The sequence below is a fragment of the Pleurodeles waltl genome, chromosome 6, assembly GCF_031143425.1.
Source record: "Pleurodeles waltl isolate 20211129_DDA chromosome 6, aPleWal1.hap1.20221129, whole genome shotgun sequence".
Taxonomy (NCBI): domain Eukaryota; kingdom Metazoa; phylum Chordata; class Amphibia; order Caudata; family Salamandridae; genus Pleurodeles; species Pleurodeles waltl.
In genome coordinates this window covers 842,408,463-842,430,861 of record NC_090445.1, presented here as the reverse complement: position 1 = coordinate 842,430,861, position 22,399 = coordinate 842,408,463, and the positions used below count along the sequence as shown (strand labels likewise).

The following is a 22,399-nucleotide window of genomic DNA, read 5'->3' as shown; positions in this document are numbered from 1 at the left end:
CACATACACTAGAGTTCTCCATAGACCACAGACACTTGCAGTTTCTAAAATCAGACAAGGTACTAACTCCAAGACATAGTTCTTTTTTTTAATTATGATTTTGTAATCAATTTTTTTAGTTTTTTTTATTAACACAAACTTTATTTAATCTTAAGTACATTCATCATAGTTAGGCAGGGTTCCATGCTTCAGCTTATATACTTTACATCACATTTTTCTCATTTGGCATCCTTAGGGTAAAAAACCCCCACTATTTCGAAGCAGTGCACATAGTATAGCTAATCAATGTTTTCCTCCTCCTACCCCATTCCCCAACCTGTCCCAAGAACAAGCTAACTAACTTTTGGCTGTGTCGTTCAGTAACTCTGGTAAGTGTGAGTTCATCTATGCTACATGTAGTTCTAAGGGTTACTCCTTGTTTCCCATAGCCTACTGACTGATCAGTGTCTAGCAATAAGCAGCCTATGTCTTGCTGCAAATGTTTTGGGGTTTCGGTCTAAACATTTGCTTTTTAGGGGGGGGTCATTTCTTGTGTATTGACATGACCCCCTGTCAGTGTGATCGGGGATGCCAGCATTTCATTGTCTATGGCTAGTGTTTTGGGTAGATACTCTCGGTCTAGGAATCTCCGTAGCGAGCCTCTTGGGGTCTGTGGGGATGCCGATTATAACTGTGTGTAGTATTCTCGGAAGGTCATATTAATTTCATCCGCGTGGTTGTTGGGCTCTATAACGGGGTTTCCTCCAAACAGGATTGGCGTGGGGTTTAGTGGTGGCTCTATTAACCACACCAGTAGTGTACCTGGCCTGTCCACCTGGGTATGTATTTTTTTAGTGTACTGGCTATACTTACTTCCCTGAGGCGCTTCAGTAGCTTTGCATATTTAATGTGGGCTTCTTGTAGTTGTTGGGCCTTACCTGGGTCGTGTGATGCTACTTGCTCAAGGGGGCCCAGTGAGTCCTCTGTCTTTTAATACCCGCTGTATGACTCGAGTGTCTTCCACAGTCGTGCTAATAACCGCCCCTTGTGCCACCAACTTGAAGGCTTCCCATTCCACTATCTGGGAGGAGGCGGTGTTTGTTTTTTTGGTAAAATATGTGGTGATATTGGTCGCTAATTTTTCACCTAGTACTTGATCCTCGAGCAGTGAGGTTCGCAATCTCCAAGTGGAAATCGGGGCAGGTACCTGTCCCCAGTGTACTGTGATCTCTAGTGGGGTTATGGTCAGATATGGTTTTACCTAAATAACTGGCACTTGTAATTTGTGTTTGCATCTATTTATGGCATTGGAATGTATCCAACCTAGGGTGTAGGGGAAGTCCCAACCATGTGACCATTGTTTTAAGATACGAGCTTGGTGGACAGGAGTCGCCCCCGGGTGTGGTGGGGTGTAATCTATCTAAAGTGGTGTCTAGGACTGCATTTAGGTCTCCCCCCAGCAGACATGGATACTGGGCCCAGTCCAATAATATCATGGATAAATGGGCATAAATTATTTCTTGATCTATGTGAGGTGTATATATGCTCACAAGGACAATCGGCTCTCCGGCCTGGGACCCTAATACTATGACGTATCTTCCTTGGGTGTCTGTTCATGCTTCCAGGACATATCCTATGGAACTCGTAATACGGCTGGTGGTATATCCGTCACTTTACCGTCACTTTTGGGACGGATTAACACCTCCTCCAAAGTTGTAATAACCCCCATAGTCTTCAGTATCCGTCTTGAGAGTGGGCCACCAGAAGGAGCGAAGCAGAAGCTCTTGGGTAGCTTTCACTCCGCGATGACCTGCGATGGGGGAATCGTGGCACATACGTAGGGCTTCTGTCTGGACTGACTTAGGGGGTCATCCTGACCCTGGCGGGCCGGGGACGGAGGAAGCATCGCCAACAGGCTGGCGGTGCTTCAGGGGCAATTCTGACAGCGGCGGTAAAGCCGCTGTCAGAAAAGGGGAACCGGCGGTTTCCCGCCGGTTTTCCCCTGCCCCAGAGAATCCTCCACGGCGGCGCTGCAAGCAGCGCCGCCATGGGGATTCCGACCCCCTTCCCGCCATCCTGGTCCTGGCGGTAAAAACCGCCAGGAACAGGATGGCGGGAACGGGTGTCGTGGGGCCCCTGGGGGCCCCATTAAGATTTTCAGTGTCTGCAAAGCAGACACTGAAAATCGCGACGGGTGCCACTGCACCCGTCGCACACCAGAAACTCCGCCGGCTCCATTCGGAGCCGGCTTCATCGTTGCTGGGGCTTTCCCGCTGGGCGGGCGGGTGGCCTTTTGGCGGTCGCCCGCCTGCCCAGCGGGAAAGTCAAAATGACCGCTGCGGTCATTTGACCGCGGTACGGTCTTTTGGCGGTCTCCGCCCGGCGGGCGGCGCCCGCCGCCCGCCGCCCGCCGGGGTCGGAATGACCCCCTTAGTGGGTAAGAACAAGGCTTTGTTATGGTAATAGTATCCTTGATCTATATGAAGTTGCGGGCGCAACTTGTTCATTTCTGTAGTTTCCAGATGGGAGTATTCGGACTTGACCTGGTCTTGAAATGTCTGTACTAAACCAATGATCTTGTTACTTTCGAATAGGTTCTGTACAGGAGAATCGCTACACTCAGGGTAACGCCGAGACAAGGCATCGGCCAAGATATTCTGAGAACCAGGGATGTATGTGATGTAAAAATCATATTGACTGAAAAAGTAAGCCCATCGAGCTTGCCGGCTATTCTGACACTGAAAGTTTCTCAAGCATTGTAAGTTTCGGTGATCTGTCCGCGCTTCAAAGGGTTCTTTCGAGCCCATCAGGAAGTGTCTCCATTCCGTGCAAGCGGTCTTCAAGGCGAGTAACTCTCACTCTAACACTGAATAATTCCGCTATGAATCAGATAATATGTGTGAAAGGTAGAATACAGGATGCTCTAACTCATCATCGTCTTGATTCTGTAGTAATGCAGCCCCTATGGCTCTTTTTGAGGCGTCTGCGACAACGATGAACTGTTTGATGGTGTCTGGGTGCCGTCAAATGGGAGCTTGAATGAAGGCTTTCTTCAATTCTTGAAAAGCTAACTCTGCGTCTTGTGTCCAACAAAAACCCTACCTTAGATTGTCTTTCTTAAGGGTTTGAGTAATATATCTGGTTCTCTGGGCAAAGTCTGCTATAAATTGTCGATAGAAATTGGCCAATCCCAAAAAACACTGAGTTTCTTTGATGGAAGAGGGGGACGGCCAATTCAGTATAGCTTGAACCTTATCTGAATCCATGGCAACACCTGTTTGGTTAATGCAATATCCCAGGTATTTTACATCTGTTCGATCAAACTCGCATTTTTCTGGTGTGCAGAATAAATGGTGTTGTCTGAGCCGCTCTAGGACTTGCAGAACATGTTTAGTGTGTTGTTCTGGGTGGACACAAAATATTAAAATGTCATCTAGATAAACAACCACTGTTTGATGTAGAAGATCAGAAAAAATAGAGTCCATGAATCTTTGAAAAATGGAGGGGGCATTGGTGAGCCCAAATGGCATTACTCGGTATTCATAGTGACGAAAGGTGTTCTGAAGGCGGTCTTCCACTCATCCCCTTCCTATATCCTTAAAAGATGGTATGCTCCTCTAAGATCCAACTTGGTGAACCTCTTTGCCCCTCTGACAGCTTCTAAGATGTCCTTAATAAGATGTAGCGGGTACCGATCCTTCGTAGTGATCTTGTTTCATCCTCTAAAATCAATACAGGGACGCAAGTCTTTCGTCTTCTTTGGCACAAAGAAGAGAGGAGCCCCTGCAGGTGAAGAGGAGGGAGCAATCAATCCACTCTGTATGTTCTCCTCTAGGTATTCCTTGAGGATCTGCTTCTCAGGTTCTGTTAGAGAGTACATTCGCCCAATAGGAACCACGGCATCTGGTTGCAAAGGAATGGCGCAATCGTATTCTCTATGGGGTGGCAGTTCAGGTCTTTATGGTTTCTGGAATACATCAGCATATTCTTGATAATGTCTGGGTACTCCCTGTAGGACGTTAATAGAACATCCCACCTTAGGGAGTGCGGTTAAGAGACTCTTTGGGGACCAATAGTCTCCTGCTAAGTAGCAGTGGTGTTGGCAGAAGTGAGAGGATAAAGAAATGGTTCTTGTTTCCCAGTTAATGTAAGGGTTATGCCGAGTGAGCCATGGAATTCCCAGGATCATAACGTGATGTGGTGAAGAAATCAAATCAAAAGAAAGGTTTTCTTGATGTTTCCCGAATTGGAGACATAGGGTAGGGGTGGTATACTGTACTGGTCCTGAGGCCAAGAGTGATCCATCCACCGTGTGGACTTGTTCTGGTACTTCCTTAGGTATTTGCAAAATCTGTCTTTCCCTGGCCCATGCTTCGTCTAGGTAGATACCACTGGCTCCACAGTCCAGCAAGGCCAGAGCCCTTTCTTCCCGGCCACATGTTAAGTGGAGGATAACGGGTAAAAAGAAAAGAGCAGTTCCTTCCTCTCTTGAGGAACAAATGGAAGGTATTTCGCAATATCCCGTCCTCACCCTTCTCACTGAGGACGGGAATTGGCGTTTCCCAAAGGCTTGGCTGGACGGACTGGACATGTGCGAATTAGATGACCAGCAGCACCACAATACAGACAAAGGGCCTCATTCTGACCCTGGCCGGCGCGGGTATTCTGGGTTTCCCGCTGGGCTGGCGGGCGACCGCCAGAAGGCCGCCCGCCAGCCCAGTGGGAAACACCCTTCCATGAGGATGCCGGCTCCGAATGGAGCCGGCGGAGTGGAAGGGGTGCGACGGGTGCAGTTGCACCCGTCGGATTTTCAGTGTCTGCATGGCAGACACTGAAAATCTTTGTGGGCCCCCAGGGGCCCCACGACACCCCATACCGCCATTCTCTTCCTCGCAGCCAAAACCGCCAGGAACAGGATGGCGGTATGGGGCTCGGAATCCCCATGGCGGTGCAGCAAGCTGCGCCGCCATGGAGGATTCCCCAGGGCAGCGGGAAACCGGCAGTACACCGCCGGTTTTCCGTTTCTGACCGCGGCTGTACCGCCGCGGTCAGAATGCCATGGGAGCACCGCCAGCCTGTTGGCGGTGCTCCCGCGGTCGTTGGCCCTGGCGGTTTTTACCGCCAGGGTCAGAATGACCCTCAAAGTCCTTTCCTTCGTCTGTTTTCCCGCTCACTAGATGATAACGGCCCTCGAGCCATATCGATTTGCATAGGCTCTTCATCGGTAGCACCCTTAGTTTCAGGACGAACCTCCTCGGAACGATGAGGAAGGGTGCGGGCGTCACCGAGTGTGATGGTAAGCGACTCTTCTTTCTCTCCATTCTTCGCTCATTTAACCGATATTCTATCGTCAGGGTCTGATCCATTAACCCCTTAAGATTCTCTAATCTGGCAGAGTGCACCAGTTCGTCCTTAATGTCCTCTCTGAGACCCCTGCGAAACAGGGTCACCAAAGTACGCTCCACCCAGGAAGTCTCTGCTGCCAATTGTCTGAAACGAGTGATATATTGTAATACGTCCTGATTTCCTTGTTGAATATCGCAGAGAGCTTCTTCTGCTGAAGACTCAAGTCCAGGGCGTTCAAACATCTGCTTAAAGGCAGTGAAAAAGCTGGAATAATTAGACAAGCTAGGGTCGTTGCTTGTCACTAAAGGAGTTGCCCATGCTAAAGCTGGGCCAGATAGGGTGCTAATCAAATACCCCATCTTGGTCTTGTCTTGCATAAACTGTGAGGGGCGGAATGCGAAATAGACCGTCAAGGCATCCAGGAACTCTCTTAATTTGTTAGGATCCCCGGAGAAGCGAGGCGTAGTGGCGGAGACCGTAGGAACATCAGTGGTTCTTGAGGCGAAAGCTTGTCGGTAGAGTGTTTTCGGTACGTAGCTGTTGGAGTTCTTGGGCCTGTTGTTGTATAGTCAAGAGCAGGTTTTGGCTTGTTGGTTCTGTACTCATCATGGGACTCTCCATGGTTCCGGACAGCAACTGGAGTTTTGGGCGTTGCAATCTGTCAAGATTCACCCTGGGCTTACCATCGAGGTTGGAGAGAGGTGGTGAGCGGCCCCGGTTCCTGCAAGTCCTGCTCTGGCCGAGGTAGGGGTGACCCCTTATGGTAGCCACGGTGCTGTTTGACAAATAGTAAGCCACTACAGTCCGTGCCCTCCAGAAGGAGTCCCAGAGGAAAAACCCCAAAAGGGTAAAAAAACTCCAACAGGAACTCCCTGAAACAGAAGGAGGACACAAGGACGTTAGGACTTAAGATTCTGGAATTCAGGAATTCTGGAGACGGAAGACAGATCAAGAACAACTGGCACCACAAGAGGAAACCAGCCGGAGCATGACTACCACCGCAGGAGTGTTGCAACGCAATGAGAAGAAAGATAGATTCACCTTGTATACCCCTAGACAGGAAGTGGAAAACAGGAAGTAGTAAAACCACCATCTTGGTTTGGGGAAAAGATCATAACTAGAATAGAAAAAAAATCCTAAGAAAAGAGAAATAATGTATGCAGGGAAGAGAGGAAGTGAACAGCATGCTGGGAAGGGGAAAAGCATGCATAAAAATGAGTCATGTGCAGGCATACGGCTTTTGGCCGTGTAAAAGGTAAGTGGTGGCAAGGAGGGTTTCCCGGGAATCCCTGATGTGTTTTAATTAAGTAAAAAGCGCTGCGCACGCTGAGCGCGCTGAGCGCGGCAAGGATCGAGACCCGACTCGGGGTCTCCTATCCTGCTGCGCCTTCCCTGGAACTGGCGGCTGGAGAAATGGGCTGCGGCGTGTGCTGCGACCCGGAAGCCGAGCCGCGGCTTTCTCCGCGGGCTGCCGCGTTCCTGGCATATTGCGCTGCAGCGGCCCTTGCACGCTGCCGCGGCGCAACACACATCCCCGGGAGAGCTCGAGGGGTTGGATGGGCCCCTTGTCTGGCAGGGAGAGGAAGAGGCAGGGCATGAATCCAGGCACAGGCCCAATGGAATCCACTGACACTGAAGAAGGTCCAACAGGCGGAAGTCTGACTGGGAAACATGATGGATTCATGGGGCCAGAGGACACCCTAGCAGAACCCTGAATCAAATAAAAAAAACTGCAGGATTGCTTCCTTGGAGGCCTCTGCCTACTGATGGCCCAGGAAATTCAGGGCACATCGGCCCCCTCTGAGGGATTGGATCAGCGGTTGGCCCCTTGTGCTTGCTAAAAAATTTGTCTTTAAACTTAATCTTGGAATAATTCAAATACGGTCACTTTGAGTGGTAGAAGGGCTTGGATCAGAATAGGCGTGAGACTTGGAGAGTGATAAGCTTTGTTTCTTGTGCTAAGCGACAAACTGCTTTGCCTTCAGCTCACTGATGCACCAGGGAGTGTTTGTCGCATGATTGTAAGTCCTATTTAGATCTGAAATACCAAAGGCAGATATTGTACGGGTCCATAACTGACATCTATCTTCTTTCTGTAGGTGTCACACAGCTTGAAGCCTGTGGTCTTTGGGGAAGGGACATATTCCATGGCACAGAGTTGAAAAAAAATGCTTATGGTTGGTAAAACATCCAATTTAGTGAGTGAAGATCTGGACGCTCGCTGAAGGCGATTGGGAAAAATGAACTCATTTCATTCCACAAGCGGTGGCGCCTATATACAACTTCATGTCACTACATCTCAAGGCAGGATGAGGTTGCTGCATCCTTTTATGCTGCCACCTATCGGAAGTAGGAGCAACTGCTGAAAAGTGCACCTAGAGGAATTCAAAAAGTGAGTTATCTGCTGTCACAAGAACCCATCAGAAGTATTATTGTATGGTATGCTGACATCATACATAGTGAATACATATATAACAAGGGGTAGAAACTACACTTAATAATCAATCAATCAGGTCTTGCTAAGCGCAGCTAATCACCCATAGGCTCTCAAGGCGCTGAATGAAGGTATGCTGCTCAGTCCAAGAGCCAGGTCTACAGGTCCTTCCTGAACAACTTCAGTGATGCGGTCTGCCTGGGCTTTAGGGGAAGTGTGTTCCATATCTGGGCTGCTAGGTAGGAGAAGGATCTTCCTCCTTCTGTACTTTTCCAGATCTTGTGGATGGCTGCAAGGGCGAGCTGGGCGGAATGGAGACGTCTGTTGGGTACGTAGAAGGTGAGGCGGTGGTTGAGGTATGTTTGTCCTACGTTGTGCTGTGCCTTGAAGGTGTGGATCAGGAGATTGTATGTGATGTGCTTGTTGACTGGAAGCCAGTGTAGGTCTCTGAGGTGGGAGGAGATTCGGCCAGGATGAGTCTGGCTGCTGCATTCTGGACACGTTGCAGTCTTGTTTGAAGTTTCTTGGTAATGCTGGCATATAATGCGTTGCCGTACTCCAGTTTGCTGGTGATGAGTGGATGGGTGACTGTCTTCCTCATGTAACGGGGAATCCATTTGAAGATCTTCCGCAGGAGACGGAGGATATGGAAGCTTGATGAGGAGACGGGGTTAACTTGGTGGGTCATCGATTGAGTGGAGTGCAGGATGATGCCCAGGTTGATTGCATGGTCCGTGGGGGTGGAAGGGCTACCCAATTCGGTATGCCACCAGGAGTTTTCCAGGAAGTAGGGGGGGAGCCAATCATGAGGATCTCTGTCTTGTCCGAGTTGGGCTTGAGGCAGCTGGCCTCCATCCAGGCGGCAACTGCTCTCATCCCGTTCAGGAAGTTCCTCTTGGCTTATGCAGAGTCCGCAAACAGGGAGAGCATCAGTTGGGTGTTGTCAGCGTAGGAGACTATGTTTAGCTCATGCTGTCTGGTGATCTTGGAGAGGTGGGCCACGTAGACGTTGAAAAGCGCCGGCTTGAGTGTGTCACGTCGCTGCGTGCGGCACGAGCCAAACATTCGGCTCGGCCATGGCGCGCAGCATGAAGACGTGCCGCGTCCCCAGCCTGCTGTGCACACTACAAGGCCTCGTTCTTTCATAGTGTGACGCGCTTACATGCAGGTCTAACCTCCCCCACTCACCTGTTCTTATTATCCTCTTCTTTTTTCTTCCTTTTCATTGTGCCTCCCTTTATGTTTTTTCTTTTTTCCCATTTTACCCCTCTCTTCCCAGCATGCCTTAGTTTCCCTACTCTCTATGGCTCCTAGTCCATTATGTTCTATGTGTTTTTCCCTATCTAAGATGGTGTCCTTGCACTTCCTGTTGGTCGCTTCCTGTTTTTTGGTATTTAAGGGCTCTGATTCTTTCTCTCCTTGCGCTGCAACACTTTCTGTTTGGATGGTGTCTTCGCTCCTGCTTCCTCGTATCCGATACTGGTTCACGTCTGTTCCAGTGTTTTTTCTTGTACTTTTGCTCTTGTATTTACCTATTCAATTTGCTCCTGTTTCAGAAACCTTTCCTTTCTGGAGGTTTTTTCCCCTTTCAGGGTTTTTTTCCCCTCTGGCACTACTTCTGAAGAACACGGCCTGCCCTTGGCGTTTCCATTGCTTGCAGCACCGTGGCTACCAGAAAGAGTCACCTCTACCTGGGCCAAGGCCGAACATTCAGGAACAAGATTCTCGCCACTTGTTCTGCGGACTCCAGGTTAAAGCAGTGCGTAAGTCGTGACAGAGTGAAGATCCTTGGGGCACTCTGTAGCAAAGGTCTTTCGGTTCTGATGTGAACGGTGGTAGCCTGACCTTCTGTGTTTTTCTAGTAAGGAAGGACCTGATCCAGTTCAGGGCTTTGTCTCGCATGCCAACGTCATGCAGTGTTTTGCAGAGGGTGGGGTGGGAGACGGTGTCAAGTGCAGGGGAGAGCCCAAGGAAGATGAGTGCGGCAGTGCCTTTGTGGTCCAGAATGATGCGTATGTCATCGATGGCTGCTAACAGTGCCGTTTCGGTGCTGTGGTTGTTTCTGACACCAGACTGGGAAGGGTCCAGGAGATGGTGTCCCTCGAGGAACTCAGTGAGTTGCTGGTTGATGGCCTTCTCCATTACCTTGGCTGAGAAAGGGAGCAAAGAGATGGATCTGTAGTTCTTCAGCTCCCTAGGGTTGGTGGTGGGTTTCTTGAGTAGTGGGCTGATTTTAGCGTGTTTCCAGTCTGAGGGGAATGTGGCTGTCTTGAAGGACAGCATCAACCAGCAGTTTGGCAGAGCTCCGGTGCTTCGGAGGCGCTGGCCAAGTTGAAGATGTGATGAGGGCGTGGATCTGAGGGTGCTCCTGAGTGGATGGAGTTCATCAGTCTTTGGGTGTCCTCTATGGTGATGGCAGTCCAGGCATTCAGTTTCTGGTGGGGTGCAAGGTCCATGGTGGTAAGTGGTGCTGACAGACTTGGTTCCTGAAGCCTTTGTAGATGTCCTGGATCGTACAGTAAAAGAAGGTGGCGAGGTTGTCACAGAGGTCTTGGGAGGGAGGGATGGATGAGGTGTCTGCCCCAGGGTTTGTGAGCTCTTTGGCTATGGTGAAGAGCTCTTTGCTGTTGTGAGTGCTGGTGTTGAGGCGTGCTTTAAAGGCGGATTTTTGGGTGGTTCTGATGTTCTGGTAGTGTGGTGACTGCTATTTTGTAAGCTGTGCGGTCTTCAGTGGATTTGCTGAGCCACCCTTTACATTCCAATCGTCTGCAGGCACGCTTCGATTTCTGTAGGTCTGGCGTAAACCACTTGGGTGTTTTGCTCTGTCGATTCACTGCTGATTTCCTTAGGGGAGCTACGAGAGCAGTTTGAGAGTTATTGGTGTAGGTTGGCTACGGCTTCGTTAGCGTCCATTGCATCCGGTGGGAGTGAGTGGCTGAGAGTGTTGGTGAACTGTGCTTCTGTGACTTTGCCACAGTGTCTGCCGGGGAGACAGGGAGGGGGGGTTGTGCGGTGTTTTTTGTGTAGGTAAAGTGGATGCACTTGTGGTCAGTCCAATGGTGATTGGAGGTGTGGGAGATGGTGATGCTGTCCGCTGCTGAGAAGATGGGGTCGAGAATGTGTCCTGCTCTGTGGGTGGGGAAGTTAACGAGTTGTTTGCGGCCGACAGTTGTGAGGTTGAGGAGGTCCCAGACTTCTACTGCATGTTTGACAAGGGAGCATGTGTTGAGGAGTATGCACTTCAGGTGGATGTCCGTGATTGGTGCGGGAACATGCGGTGGTCCTTTGAGGGTGTTGGAGCAGGTGCGGCAAGAAAAAGGATTTTGGGTGTTCCTGGGGTCGGTTTGGTGGCAGGCTGCGGATCTTCCCAGGTTGAGAGCACGTAGAGTGCAGGTGTCGAACCGGTGAACGGGGCAAGAACCAGGGTCCGTGGTGGTGGGCGTTGTCCAGGCACGGATGGGCACAGACAGGCTTGCCTTTGGCGAGTCAGCTGCGCGCACCTTCTGTGTGTGGCAACAATAAGATGGGGAGGGAGAAGGGGGGGGTCTGATCAGCTGGGAGGGCAGGAAAAGCCCTTTGCGGTGGTGAGGGGGCGGTGCTGCAGCGGCAGCAGTGATGCGGGAGGGAGAGGGTAACAGAAAAGACAGAAAAGAAAGAGAAGAGACAGAAAAAAAAGAAGTGAAAAAAGAGGTAAAAGGCAGAAGTATAAAAGCAGGAGTAAGGAGAGATAAAGAGAGACAGAAGATATTTACTTGTAGATGGCCACTAGGCCACCAGGGGTGAGGCGCAGGCAAGAGCCTGTGGGTGGAGGAGGGCCTTGAACTGAGAGTCAGGCAGGCTCTCAGTTTGTTCCCTAGGGAGAGGCAACAGCAGCAGCAGCAGTAGGAGGAGCTGGTGAGGGCGACAGATGCTGACCAGGAGGTCAGTGGAGATGCCCTCTCACAGTGCTGCAGCTGCCATTAAGAAGGCGAGGGAAGTGGGGGGTCCGGTCAGCTGGGAAGCGGGAGGATGGGAAAACCGCTTCGTGGGTGGTGGTCTTGGGTAGGAACTAACAAATGCTTTCATGTTATAGTTATAAACCTGTCACTCGAATGTAATTCAAGCATGAAACATTATTTCCTAATATTCAATGTAGCTAGTAAACAAGAGTATTGTAATCCTGATTGTTATTAATATTCAGTTACTACATTGACTTTAATTGCATTTCAGCGTAGAAGAAAGATTGAGTTCCAAATTATAACAGAGAGTGGAAATACATTAAGTGACAGTAGGTATATCCCAGGGAACACTCCAAGGTAAAGCCTCAGTGTTTAAACTATAGTAATACTAAAATTATCCTTTAACGCTACTGTATTACAGATTAGGCCCAACTATGGAATAAATCATGTGATAATATCCAGTGCCTCTGTTTCTCTGTGGTACACCACTTAACTTTCCGTATGCCTACTGTATAACCCCATAATAGTTGTGTGGGGTTGGCTGTGGGTATGGCGAGGTTTAGAAACTACCATTGATCCTTTTTGATGTGGATATCCGGTTAGTGCATCCTGACCTATGTACTTATCAGTGTAAAAAATATAAGTGTAAGATTGGGTCAGGCAGATCTGCGTTATTTACAATGTATCTGGCAATTAACCACTACTAATGGTAATACTTGTGAGTGAGACTAGGAATAAAATGTGTAAAACACAACAGGGCAGCAGAGCTTCCCTCAAACAATGAGTAAGCAATGTATGCTGCAAGAGACTCCCAAAGGAATTATTTGAAAACAAACATACGTAAAAATTAGGGATTGGGACATAAAGATGCAATCAGGCTGAATTTAGCAATAAATGCAATTTCCATTCAACATTAAAGGCAAAGCATAAAAAAGTGAAAATTAGTATTTTTGTGCTATGATATGATAAATATATTATTTTTTAATCAATAAACAAATAGCAGCCTGCATATGGTGTATTTATTTGTATTCTTATTTAGTGCCACAGTGCATTTTGTGACCTACAGTCCAGGCGGGGAAAACAACCAAAATGCAAGGGGCAGAAGACATAACATCACACACACACAGCCTCGAACACCTCATGACTTCAAAAAGCTAGCCCTTATAGCACTTGGTTCTCAGTAAAGGGCAAAGTAAATAATTTGTCAGGTTCCATATAATTTCACACCCTTCCCCCTCTCTCTCTATGTCTATCTCCTGCTTCCTCATTTAGCAAGTTGTTTTATTTCTATGCAATTTCCAATGTAATACAGAGCTGTACAATAAGAGCAGGTGGTCACACTTAAGGCTGAGAGATGGCTGAATGCAAACCATGTTGGCACGATCTAACGTGGCAGACAAGAGGGGGCAATAATGAGTTGTTTCATAATGTTCATATTGTAAATGTTTGAATTGACTTCCTTGTGGCTCTCATCAGAATGCCCTGGAGCTGGATGAACTGTGAAAAACATGACTGCATGGCACATGACTGGCTGCCATTTTAAGATTCCACTTGCATAAATGTAAGTACAGTATATGTACTGAAATTATGCTTTTTCTCCAATGAATAGACATAGAGGGTTATTACAACTGTGGAGGAGGTGTTAATCCGTCCCAAAAGTGACGGTAAAGTGACGGATATACCACCAGCCGTATTACGAGTCCATTATATCCTATGGAACTCGTAATACGGCTGGTGGTATATCCGTCACATTTGGGACGGATTAACACCTCCTCCAAAGTTGTAATAACCCCCATAGTGTTCTGTCTCCAGTGAGGTCGGTACACTGTTCATAGGCTTTATATCCGGCAATAATGTTTCCAGTAGTAGCTACCACGATGCACGTGTGCGCACTTGCGGCATCTTGCAAAGACTTTTCTTCAATAGAAAACCTGTTGCAGAGTTGCCGGCCATGCCTGCTCTTGTAAATAGCAGTGAAAAAAGCAGTCAAAGCCAGAAGCTCAGTCTTTTAGAGCCAAAGCTCATTTGTAGTTTGTATTGCAGCTTTCATCAGTAGGAGATTGGGTATTGGTTTAACAAAAGTCAATGGGATACTTGTACAAAGACTTGAAATACTTGAAATAGTGATTGCGATTTCTTGCGAATCAGTTAGGAAACCGCTATTTCTAATGTATGAAACTCTTTGGAGTTTCATTTGCAATTCATGATGTTTTGCAAATAGACCTACATCATGAATAATAATGAGGTGTGTCGTAATTTGCAACCCATTAGGAATCACAGCCATCACAGGGATGATGCCCATGCTGGGGTCAGCAGACCACCATGTCTGTGATAGCTTTTAAATAAAGCAATCCTTTTTTTTCAAATGCAGCCTGTTTTCCTTAAAGGAAACTAAGAGGCGTTCAAAAAGAAAACAAAATGAAACTTTGAAGTTTCATTTTTTTAAGAGTATGTAGTGGTCCATGGAACCACTGCCTGCTTAAAAAAAATATTTTCCCAATCATTCTCAAAGGGTCCGTTTTCGAACCTAAAAGTGCTTCATAAATCTAGCCCAATATTATTAAAACACTTTTGGAATCCATTGAAATTTCTCAGGCATGCACAGGTACAATTAATTCCCCATTAGTTTCCTTTTTTATGATGCTATTAAGCGAAGGGCCTCTTCTACGACCTTTGGAATTTTGTAACAGCTTGTGGTTGAAGCTGAGATTACTTACACAGAGTGAAAAGCCCTTATTTGACAAATATAGGGCTGATTCACGAAGTAATTTACCAACCCTCGCCCAAGTCCCACCCCCAGATACAAATAGGGTACAAATGCCACGATTTATGAGTACAAATCGACGTATGTACATGTAATATTACACCATTCCAGAGTAACATTACTTGGAAGGAGTTGTGCTCCTGCTCTCAGATGCGGAGAAGAGCCAGCCCAGGCAGGAATGTCATGCAAAGTTAATACCAACAAACTCGTGGACCAGAAGCTATTCACAAACATTTTAACGGCCTATTCACACCATCCATGGGTCAGAGATTTACTCCTCTCAAAAGCAGGAATACCTCCATATTCAGTGTGGCGTTTGTGAGAGAACATTCATAATTTTGTCGGGAGTGTAGGAACATGCTTAAGTAGGTTCACATGGGAGGAAGTACTGACATTTATCATTGCTTGTATCGTGCGTACTGGATCGCAGATGTACTGATGGAATTCTTTCTGAGTTCTAGAAAAGTGTGACTCTGCATCCACGCATTGTGTAAACTCATTATGCGCCGCCATGGGGATTCTGACAGCCCATACCGCCATCCTGTTCCTGGCGGTTCGCCCGCCAGGAACAGGATGGCGGTATGGGTTGTCGTGGGGCCCCTGGGGGCCCCTGCAGTGCCCATGCCAATGGCATGGGCACTGCAGGGGCCCCCGTAAGAGGGCCCCACAAAGAATTTCACTGTCTGCATTGCAGACAGTGAAATTTGCGACGGGTGCCACTGCACCCGTCGCACCTTCCCACTCCGCCGGCTCCATTCGGAGCCGGCGTCCTCGTGGGAAGGTAGTTTTGCACTGGGCTGGCGGGCGGCCTTTTGGTGGTCGCCCGCCAGCCCAGTGCAAAACCCAGAATACCCTCAGCGGTCTTCCGACCGCAGAGCGGTATTTTGGAGGGGGAAGTCTGGCGGGCAGCCTCCGCCGCCCGCCAGACTTAGAATCACCCCCTTTGTCTACTAAAAAATGGTTCTATAATAAAGAATGCAGCAGAATTTCAGAAACTAATTACACTCAAAACTGCTCATCATAGGAGACTTTAAATTATTGGTCTGTCGACCAGTCTGGCATAATACAAAAAATGCTCAAATTCTGTCTAGGTTGAAACTTATAGCATTTTAAAATTGCTTCTGAAATTCTTCATTAGAATTAAGGTCTCTACATTCTTTTAAATCAGCCACTGTCACTCCATTATTTAAACAATCTGGAGTTGATCCTTCTAATATGCAAAAATTAAGAAAGATATATGTATTAACAACAGCCAGGTGACCCATGGGCCTTCTTGTACTTCATTCAATAGGTTATAGCGTACAGTCTATGAGTCAGCCCTCTGCCTCACCCTGCCGAGAGCTTAGTGTTGCCCCAGAACATGGTCCCCTAAATGTGACCCAGGTAGTAGACCTCATATGCAAATGTTAATGTTATTCTATATGTATCCTAAGACTCAATACATGTTAATGGTATGATCTCATTGATTGTAAACGTTATGGAGGAAAACACAAGGTCTCTATACTGCAATATGATACTGTAAGTTGCTATAAAATCAATAAAGAATTACTCCAAAAAACAAAATAAAAAACAACAGCCAGCATACTGTTTGAGAACTACACTGCAAAATAACTAAGCCCACACCTTCATGTTGCCACATCTTTTGGGACAGGGCTGTCAGGCTGGCCCAAAGCATTGAGAATTTTCTCCTTGCTGCACAGGGTGACTTGAAACTGGAAGCTGATCTAGGTAAAATCAATGCCCTAATTCTCTGGATCGATCAGCAATGCTTGAGACTGTGATTGCAAGAAACCAAAGCACTCGTGAAATGATATAACTCCAAGTCCGTGTCTTTAGGTGTATCTGGAGTTGGTTTTGTAAATTACGTAGTCCAAAATCAGTACTTTACGTTCATGTTGTGTTTATTCTTGTGATGTTTTTCACATATGGTCAGCACAACAACAGCCTGGTCAGCACAACAAACAGCCAACATGTGTTTCATCTTATGAGAGAATAGTTTCATTGACATTGACTTCCTCAGATCTGTGAAAGACATAATTTATGACCAATTTACAAGCAAGTTTTACATATAGTTCTGGTGATTAACATTAGGCAAATTTAGTAGCCAAAATCCTTCACCAACACCACGTGACAATTATGACTTGAAGTGTCGGTCGTGCATGGAGCCACATTAATACATTATGATTAATAAACCGGAGTAGATAGCATATGTAAGTCTCGTCTTAATATTGTTAGGTTTGTCAAAGATAAAAATACACATTTATAGTCATACATGATGCACACGTGAAATGATGAAAAGCAGAAAAAGTAGCAAATAGGTCAGACTATATAGAGAGAAACCCGCCGTACAAATAGTGCTGATTACTCTAGCTGGAAATGTGATCTCAATTGCTCCATGTTTGTGACCTCAGAAAATTTAGAGAAGTAAAAAAGATGTATGATGAATCGTACCTATGATAGTAGTGGTGCAGTTGTATTCGATGACCGTTGTGAAAGTATTTTAGTTTTACACTTTCTTAAAATTCATCTAAAACCGATCTGAAACATAATAACTACTATAGTTAAAAAGGGGAGTGAAAAATCGGCTTAACTGCTGTGATACAGTAAGAATTGACACCTACCCAATATAAGAGGATGCAGTGTTCGTAACGGGAGTTCAGTGTTAAGCTCCCTGTTCCCTCGTGTAATTACAGTAAGGCGTATGGGCGTGTAAGCCCTGCAAAACATCTAAAACGAAATGACAATAGTATACAGTCTGTATAATCCTGTAAGCATGCTACCATATACTCCCCCATCGCTAGCTTGCAGATATGTGGTAAGACGGTCCCTCTTACCAAAATGGAAAAGACACAGGGTGCCGTGTAGGGAGTTTGAATCTCACTCCTCAATCGGCGTGTAAGCAGGACGGCATGTTCGTTAGTCCGTCCTTTATTCACTGTCATAATGAAAAAAATGAAAAATAGAAATGGGACTACAGTTCTGAGGTCGCGGGTGCCATTTTAGGGGAACTTTAACGATCCCTAGTTTCACTCTGGCGGTCTACAATAAGTTGCCAATACAAAAGGGGGAACAAAAGTCACGATTAAAAAATGGGCACCATATTAGAGGGAGAAAATGAGGTATACTCCATACGTTAACGTGGATGGAAAAGGAGAATCATCTCCCACTTATAATGTTACATGTTAGAGGAAGTTATCAGTTCTCGTTGTGCGTGTGTGGGTATTGAATAATAAGTAGTTTGCCCCAGCTAACATAATTATTGACTATAGATATCTCTACATGAATGCGCCAAAGTTGAGACTGTGGACCACTGTATTCTACACAAATGCCCCAGATGCACGCCTATTGAAGTTGCCACCCTGAAATTATTTTATACCTTTTTAAATGAACAGTCTCAACCTACCAGATCACTCCCGTAAAATACTGCTATGGTTAATGGCAATGAAAATCTTTGGCTTGACACATACTGGCCTCTTGAGATGGATAAACTTCATTTCCCTGTGGCCACAACAAGGAGTTATGCTGGTCCTGGGAACTCAATGTTTCCACACCCAGACCCTTCTCTCTCAGCACCACTGGCACCCCATAAAAGAGTGTGTGCAATTCAATATCCAGTGCACTCTCAAATGATCCCTTTATGGATGCGCTCCTGCCTTTATAAGCAGACAACTGAAAAGATTGATACCGCCAAGAACTCTTTGTTCTGCCGCAGACAATCTGTTAACTGCCCCAAACTCAATAAAGTCAGACAGGGTGGCAAAAGCTTTTCGGTTTGCAGTACCTAATGTTGGAACTCTTTGCTTAACACACTTTGTGCCATAATTAATCTCAATCAGTTTGGACGCCTGTTGAAAACAAGGTATCTTTGTTCGAGCCTTTCAGATTTTTAAAAGACAAGCAAGCCTCTTTTATGTGAGTCAGCGCCAAAAAACCATTAATGAGTGTGCGCTTTGCAAGTAAACTTAACATAATATAACTAAAAACATATTCCTTTCTCCAAATTTGTGAACTTACCACTAGTGTCCGCAGACACAGAGTTCCTGCGGGTGCTCGGGGATCCAAAGCAGCAACTAAATCCCATACTTTTATTTTCCTAGTGGAAAAGGGCACATAACAGTGCTTGTTAAAATACATATACTAGATGGACTGGTATATTTTACAAATCATGAATAAGAACACACCTTTGTTTGATTACAGTGGCTCATTAAAAACATGAACCTTTGTGCTCGAGAGACTTGTACCTCACATCAATTACAAGAAAAAACAAATCTAACCAATACACAATATTGTGGGTAATTATGTTGAAGTTCAGCTAGTGTCTTTTGGTGGAGAGGTCAATATAAATTTGTGTAGATTGCTATATTGTCAAGTACTTTCTTAAATCACTGAATAATATCTAACACTGTCTCTACTGCATACCCACATTCAGACTTTTTCCAGATCTCACCAAATTAAAAAAGCTACAAATTATCCTGTTGCCTGTTTACTTTTACTGGCCATCATGATTATCTACAGCAGGATAGAGAGAGCAGCAAAGAATGACTTAATTTAATGTATTTACAAACATATGATGATAGCTTGAATATACTCCCAAGCATCGCGCATGTTTTCTGAAGGCATATATATCAGTGCTACCTGGAAAAAAAATGCAGGTTTAAAATGTATTGTTCTGCTCAAATTAAACAACAGGTATGGCAAGGCCATGCCGAACACCGACAATGCCACATTCTGTCACACATGCTGACAGCAGGGTTTTTCACAAGTGCATCTCATAGCTTATGTGCTAGTTAGGCTTGTGTAGATCCGGCCACAGGCCGAACTTCACGGAGGGCCATTGAGTGGCCAGGTTTGAAGAGCAGGTGAGGTGCACAGCATCCTTTATTGTGGCTGCGAATCAGCAAAAAAAAAAAAAAAAACTCGCTTGCCTTTACTTGTATAATAATTGCCAATCACGTTTTTTGAGGCTTCTTTGACCTATGTGTGTCAAAATAGGGGTGTCTGACACCCAGGACACCATTCATTACAGAAAGAATGGAAAGTTACTTACCTTCGCTAATGCTCTTTCTGGTGGATACTCTATCTAACCATTCTTTTCTCAACTTGTGAATACCTGCAGGTGGCAGACTGGATCCAGAAGAGTTTCGTAACAACTCATTGTGTCGGTAGGTGGCGTTGTATGGCTCTATTCCACTGTACAGGTGACATTGGGGCCCCTACAGAGCTTCAACCTCCACACTCTGTCATTTTCTTTCTGATCTCTGGACACAGAGCCATTAGAAACCAGATTATGCCAGTGTGGTGATCTCTAGATCGGAATCTTAAAAGTATGAACTGGATAGGTCCATTACACAGAATGGGGAGGTGGGTTGCTCAGTAAGGAATCTGTGGTTAGATAGAGTAGCCACCGGAAAGAGCCTTACTGAAGGTAAATGACTTTGTCTTCTGATGGTAGGTTTCTTACCTTGTGAATAGATATCAAAGCAGTACCTGTGAGTCACTGGAATCGCTCATGCCAGAAATCCTGCAGGACAGATCTGGCAAAGTTCCCCTCACACCAGAACTGGCTAGCCAGACAGCAATGCTTCATGAACATATGTACTGATGTCCACGTAGCAACCTGATAAATGTCCGAGACTGGCACACGGCAAACCAGCGTCATGATAGAAGCCTTTGTTCTGGTGGAATGAACACGTAAGCCTTCTAGAGGAAGCTTCTTGGCTAGTCCATAGCAGATCTTGATTCACAAGACAATTCATCTGGAGATGGTCCTCTTTTGTTGTATTTTGCCTTTCCTCTCTCTCCAGAGAACCAACAAAGAGCTAAGTGTCCATCTATTGTTCCCTGGAGTGATCAATGTAAAAGCGAAGGACCCTTTTGGGAACAAGACGATGGAATCATTGTTCTTCCTTGGGGTGATGTGGAGAGGCAAAGAAAAACGGTAGGATGATTGATTGCCCTACGTGAAAGGGTGTGATCACCTTTGGGACAAAAGGCAGCTTTTATCTGGAGAACCAGTTGGTATGAGTAGAAGTTACTGAATGGCTGCCGGACAGACAGAAATTGTAATTTGCTCATGCGACAAGATGAGGTAATCGCATTGAGCAATGCTGTTTATGATGTCAAGTGACATAGGGAACAGCTTTGCATTAGTTCAAGCAGGGGGGGAACATGAGAAAGGTGAGAACCAAATTAAGGTTCCACCGCGGCACCACGAATGGCAGAAACATATGAATCTGCCACTTCAAAAACACATCGCAATGGGTGATTTGAAAAGAGATGGCTGATCAGGTAGACAAAAAAGCTGAAATGGCTGACAAATAATCTTGAAATGCTGCCGAAGAAAAACCCTGCTGGGCTAAAGAAAGAAGAAAATAACAATATATCAGCTGTAAATGCTGAAAGTTAAGGGAAGAACAGCACACAACTCACTTCTTCCAGCATAAACAGTATTGGTGAAGGGACGCCTGGCTGCCACAATGACACCCACCACTTTAGGAGGAAGACAGAATGCCATCAACGTCTGCTGCTCAGTCTCCATGCATGGAGGTGTAGGTTGTGCAGAACCCTGCCCTGCTGCTGTGACAGGAGCTTGTTCCAAAGAGATGGGACAACAGATGCTCATGGCCAGGAGTTCCGGGTACCACACTCTCCTTGCCCAATCTGGAGCCACTATGATGACAAGTTCCCCTTTGTTTCTGATCTTCTTGAGAACCTTAGCTCCAACCCAAGAGAAAGGCAACTCCAAGTGAGAGCTGCCTTGGGAAGGCCAATGCACAAAAAGATCAAGCCAGGGTTCTCCAGATTGCTGGAAGACTCCTGTGCTACCTCAAAGTGAAGCCACTGTTTGGGATCCAGTAGGCAATGTCAGCTCAGTGTGTCTACTCTGGCATTTAAAGATCTTGTCAGGTGTTGTACAATCAGGAAGATGCCATGATGATTTAACCATTTCCAGAGGTGCTGCGTCTCTGGAAGTGGACCCATGACCCCACTATGTAGCCGAAGCATTTTACTGGTCTAAACTCCCTTATGCAAGCAGTTGGTAGTGTTCAGATCTGATCTCATGGATTACCTTCTTGCTACTTCACTGTCTTGGATAAGGCGCTGCAGGTTGGGCCAAATGTAATCCGGGACAGCTGGCAAGATCACCGCTACTATGTCCTACAGCACATGGGAGAATCTCCCCTGGAGGCAACTTGTGTCCACAGAAATGCACAGGGATTTAATCGACTGTTGAAGATCTGACTTTTCGGGGCGGCATGTGTAGAAGGTAGGCAGGGTCACTCACAGCAGGCCTGTGCCATCTGCAATCTGCTTTTTTACAAGAGGGAAAAGATCCTGTTTTTGCGCAATTGTTTGCCTGTGAGGGCTCCTGTGCTATTTGTCTTGGACGAAGGATCTCCATGAGTACATTTGTTTTAATCTCAATGGATGTAGAAGTCAGGTCTAAGACTGCTGCTCTCCTAATGACAGTTGCAAAGAAGGCATATTCTTTAGTAGCCATATGTGGTCGGGGTGAGTGGAGGCGAGTGTTAGGTGATCTGTCCAATCCAGTAGCATCCTGTAAGTTTAGGGATACATTTTTGTCATCATAGATATCGCTGGTGTCCTCTTTATCATCATGACCCTTTTGTGGAAACACCTCTGGATCAGAATCAGTGTAAATGAGGTTGATGCAAAGCGACAGTGGAAGTTACTGCAGGTTTTCTCTTTGAAGTCTGAAAAGACCATGCCCACTTTGTCCCTCCCAGGGACTTTGTGAAGGGCTGTGGCTTTCGTACCAACAGCAAACGAGGGGCTGACCTCAGGACAAGTTTGAGTGTCACTGTCAGTTGCAGGGATGAATCTGCCATTGTCAGACTGACTGGAGGCCACCTCAGATCTTTATGGCCCAAAAGTTCTCTGGAGGAATACTGTTGGATTTTGAAAATTCTATCCATG

General features: G+C 46.4%; 1 protein-coding gene across 2 annotated transcripts in view; it reads right to left on the bottom strand.

The window, feature by feature from the left end:
* Positions 1–22,399, bottom strand: part of BTRC (beta-transducin repeat containing E3 ubiquitin protein ligase) — a 1,279,452-nt gene that overhangs the window by 65,833 nt on the left and 1,191,220 nt on the right. For both annotated transcript variants that reach the window (XM_069239553.1, XM_069239552.1), the window contains one exon: positions 18,476–18,554. In XM_069239553.1, the coding sequence (XP_069095654.1) occupies positions 18,476–18,554 (79 nt within the window). The remainder of the gene's footprint in view (positions 1–18,475; positions 18,555–22,399) is intronic.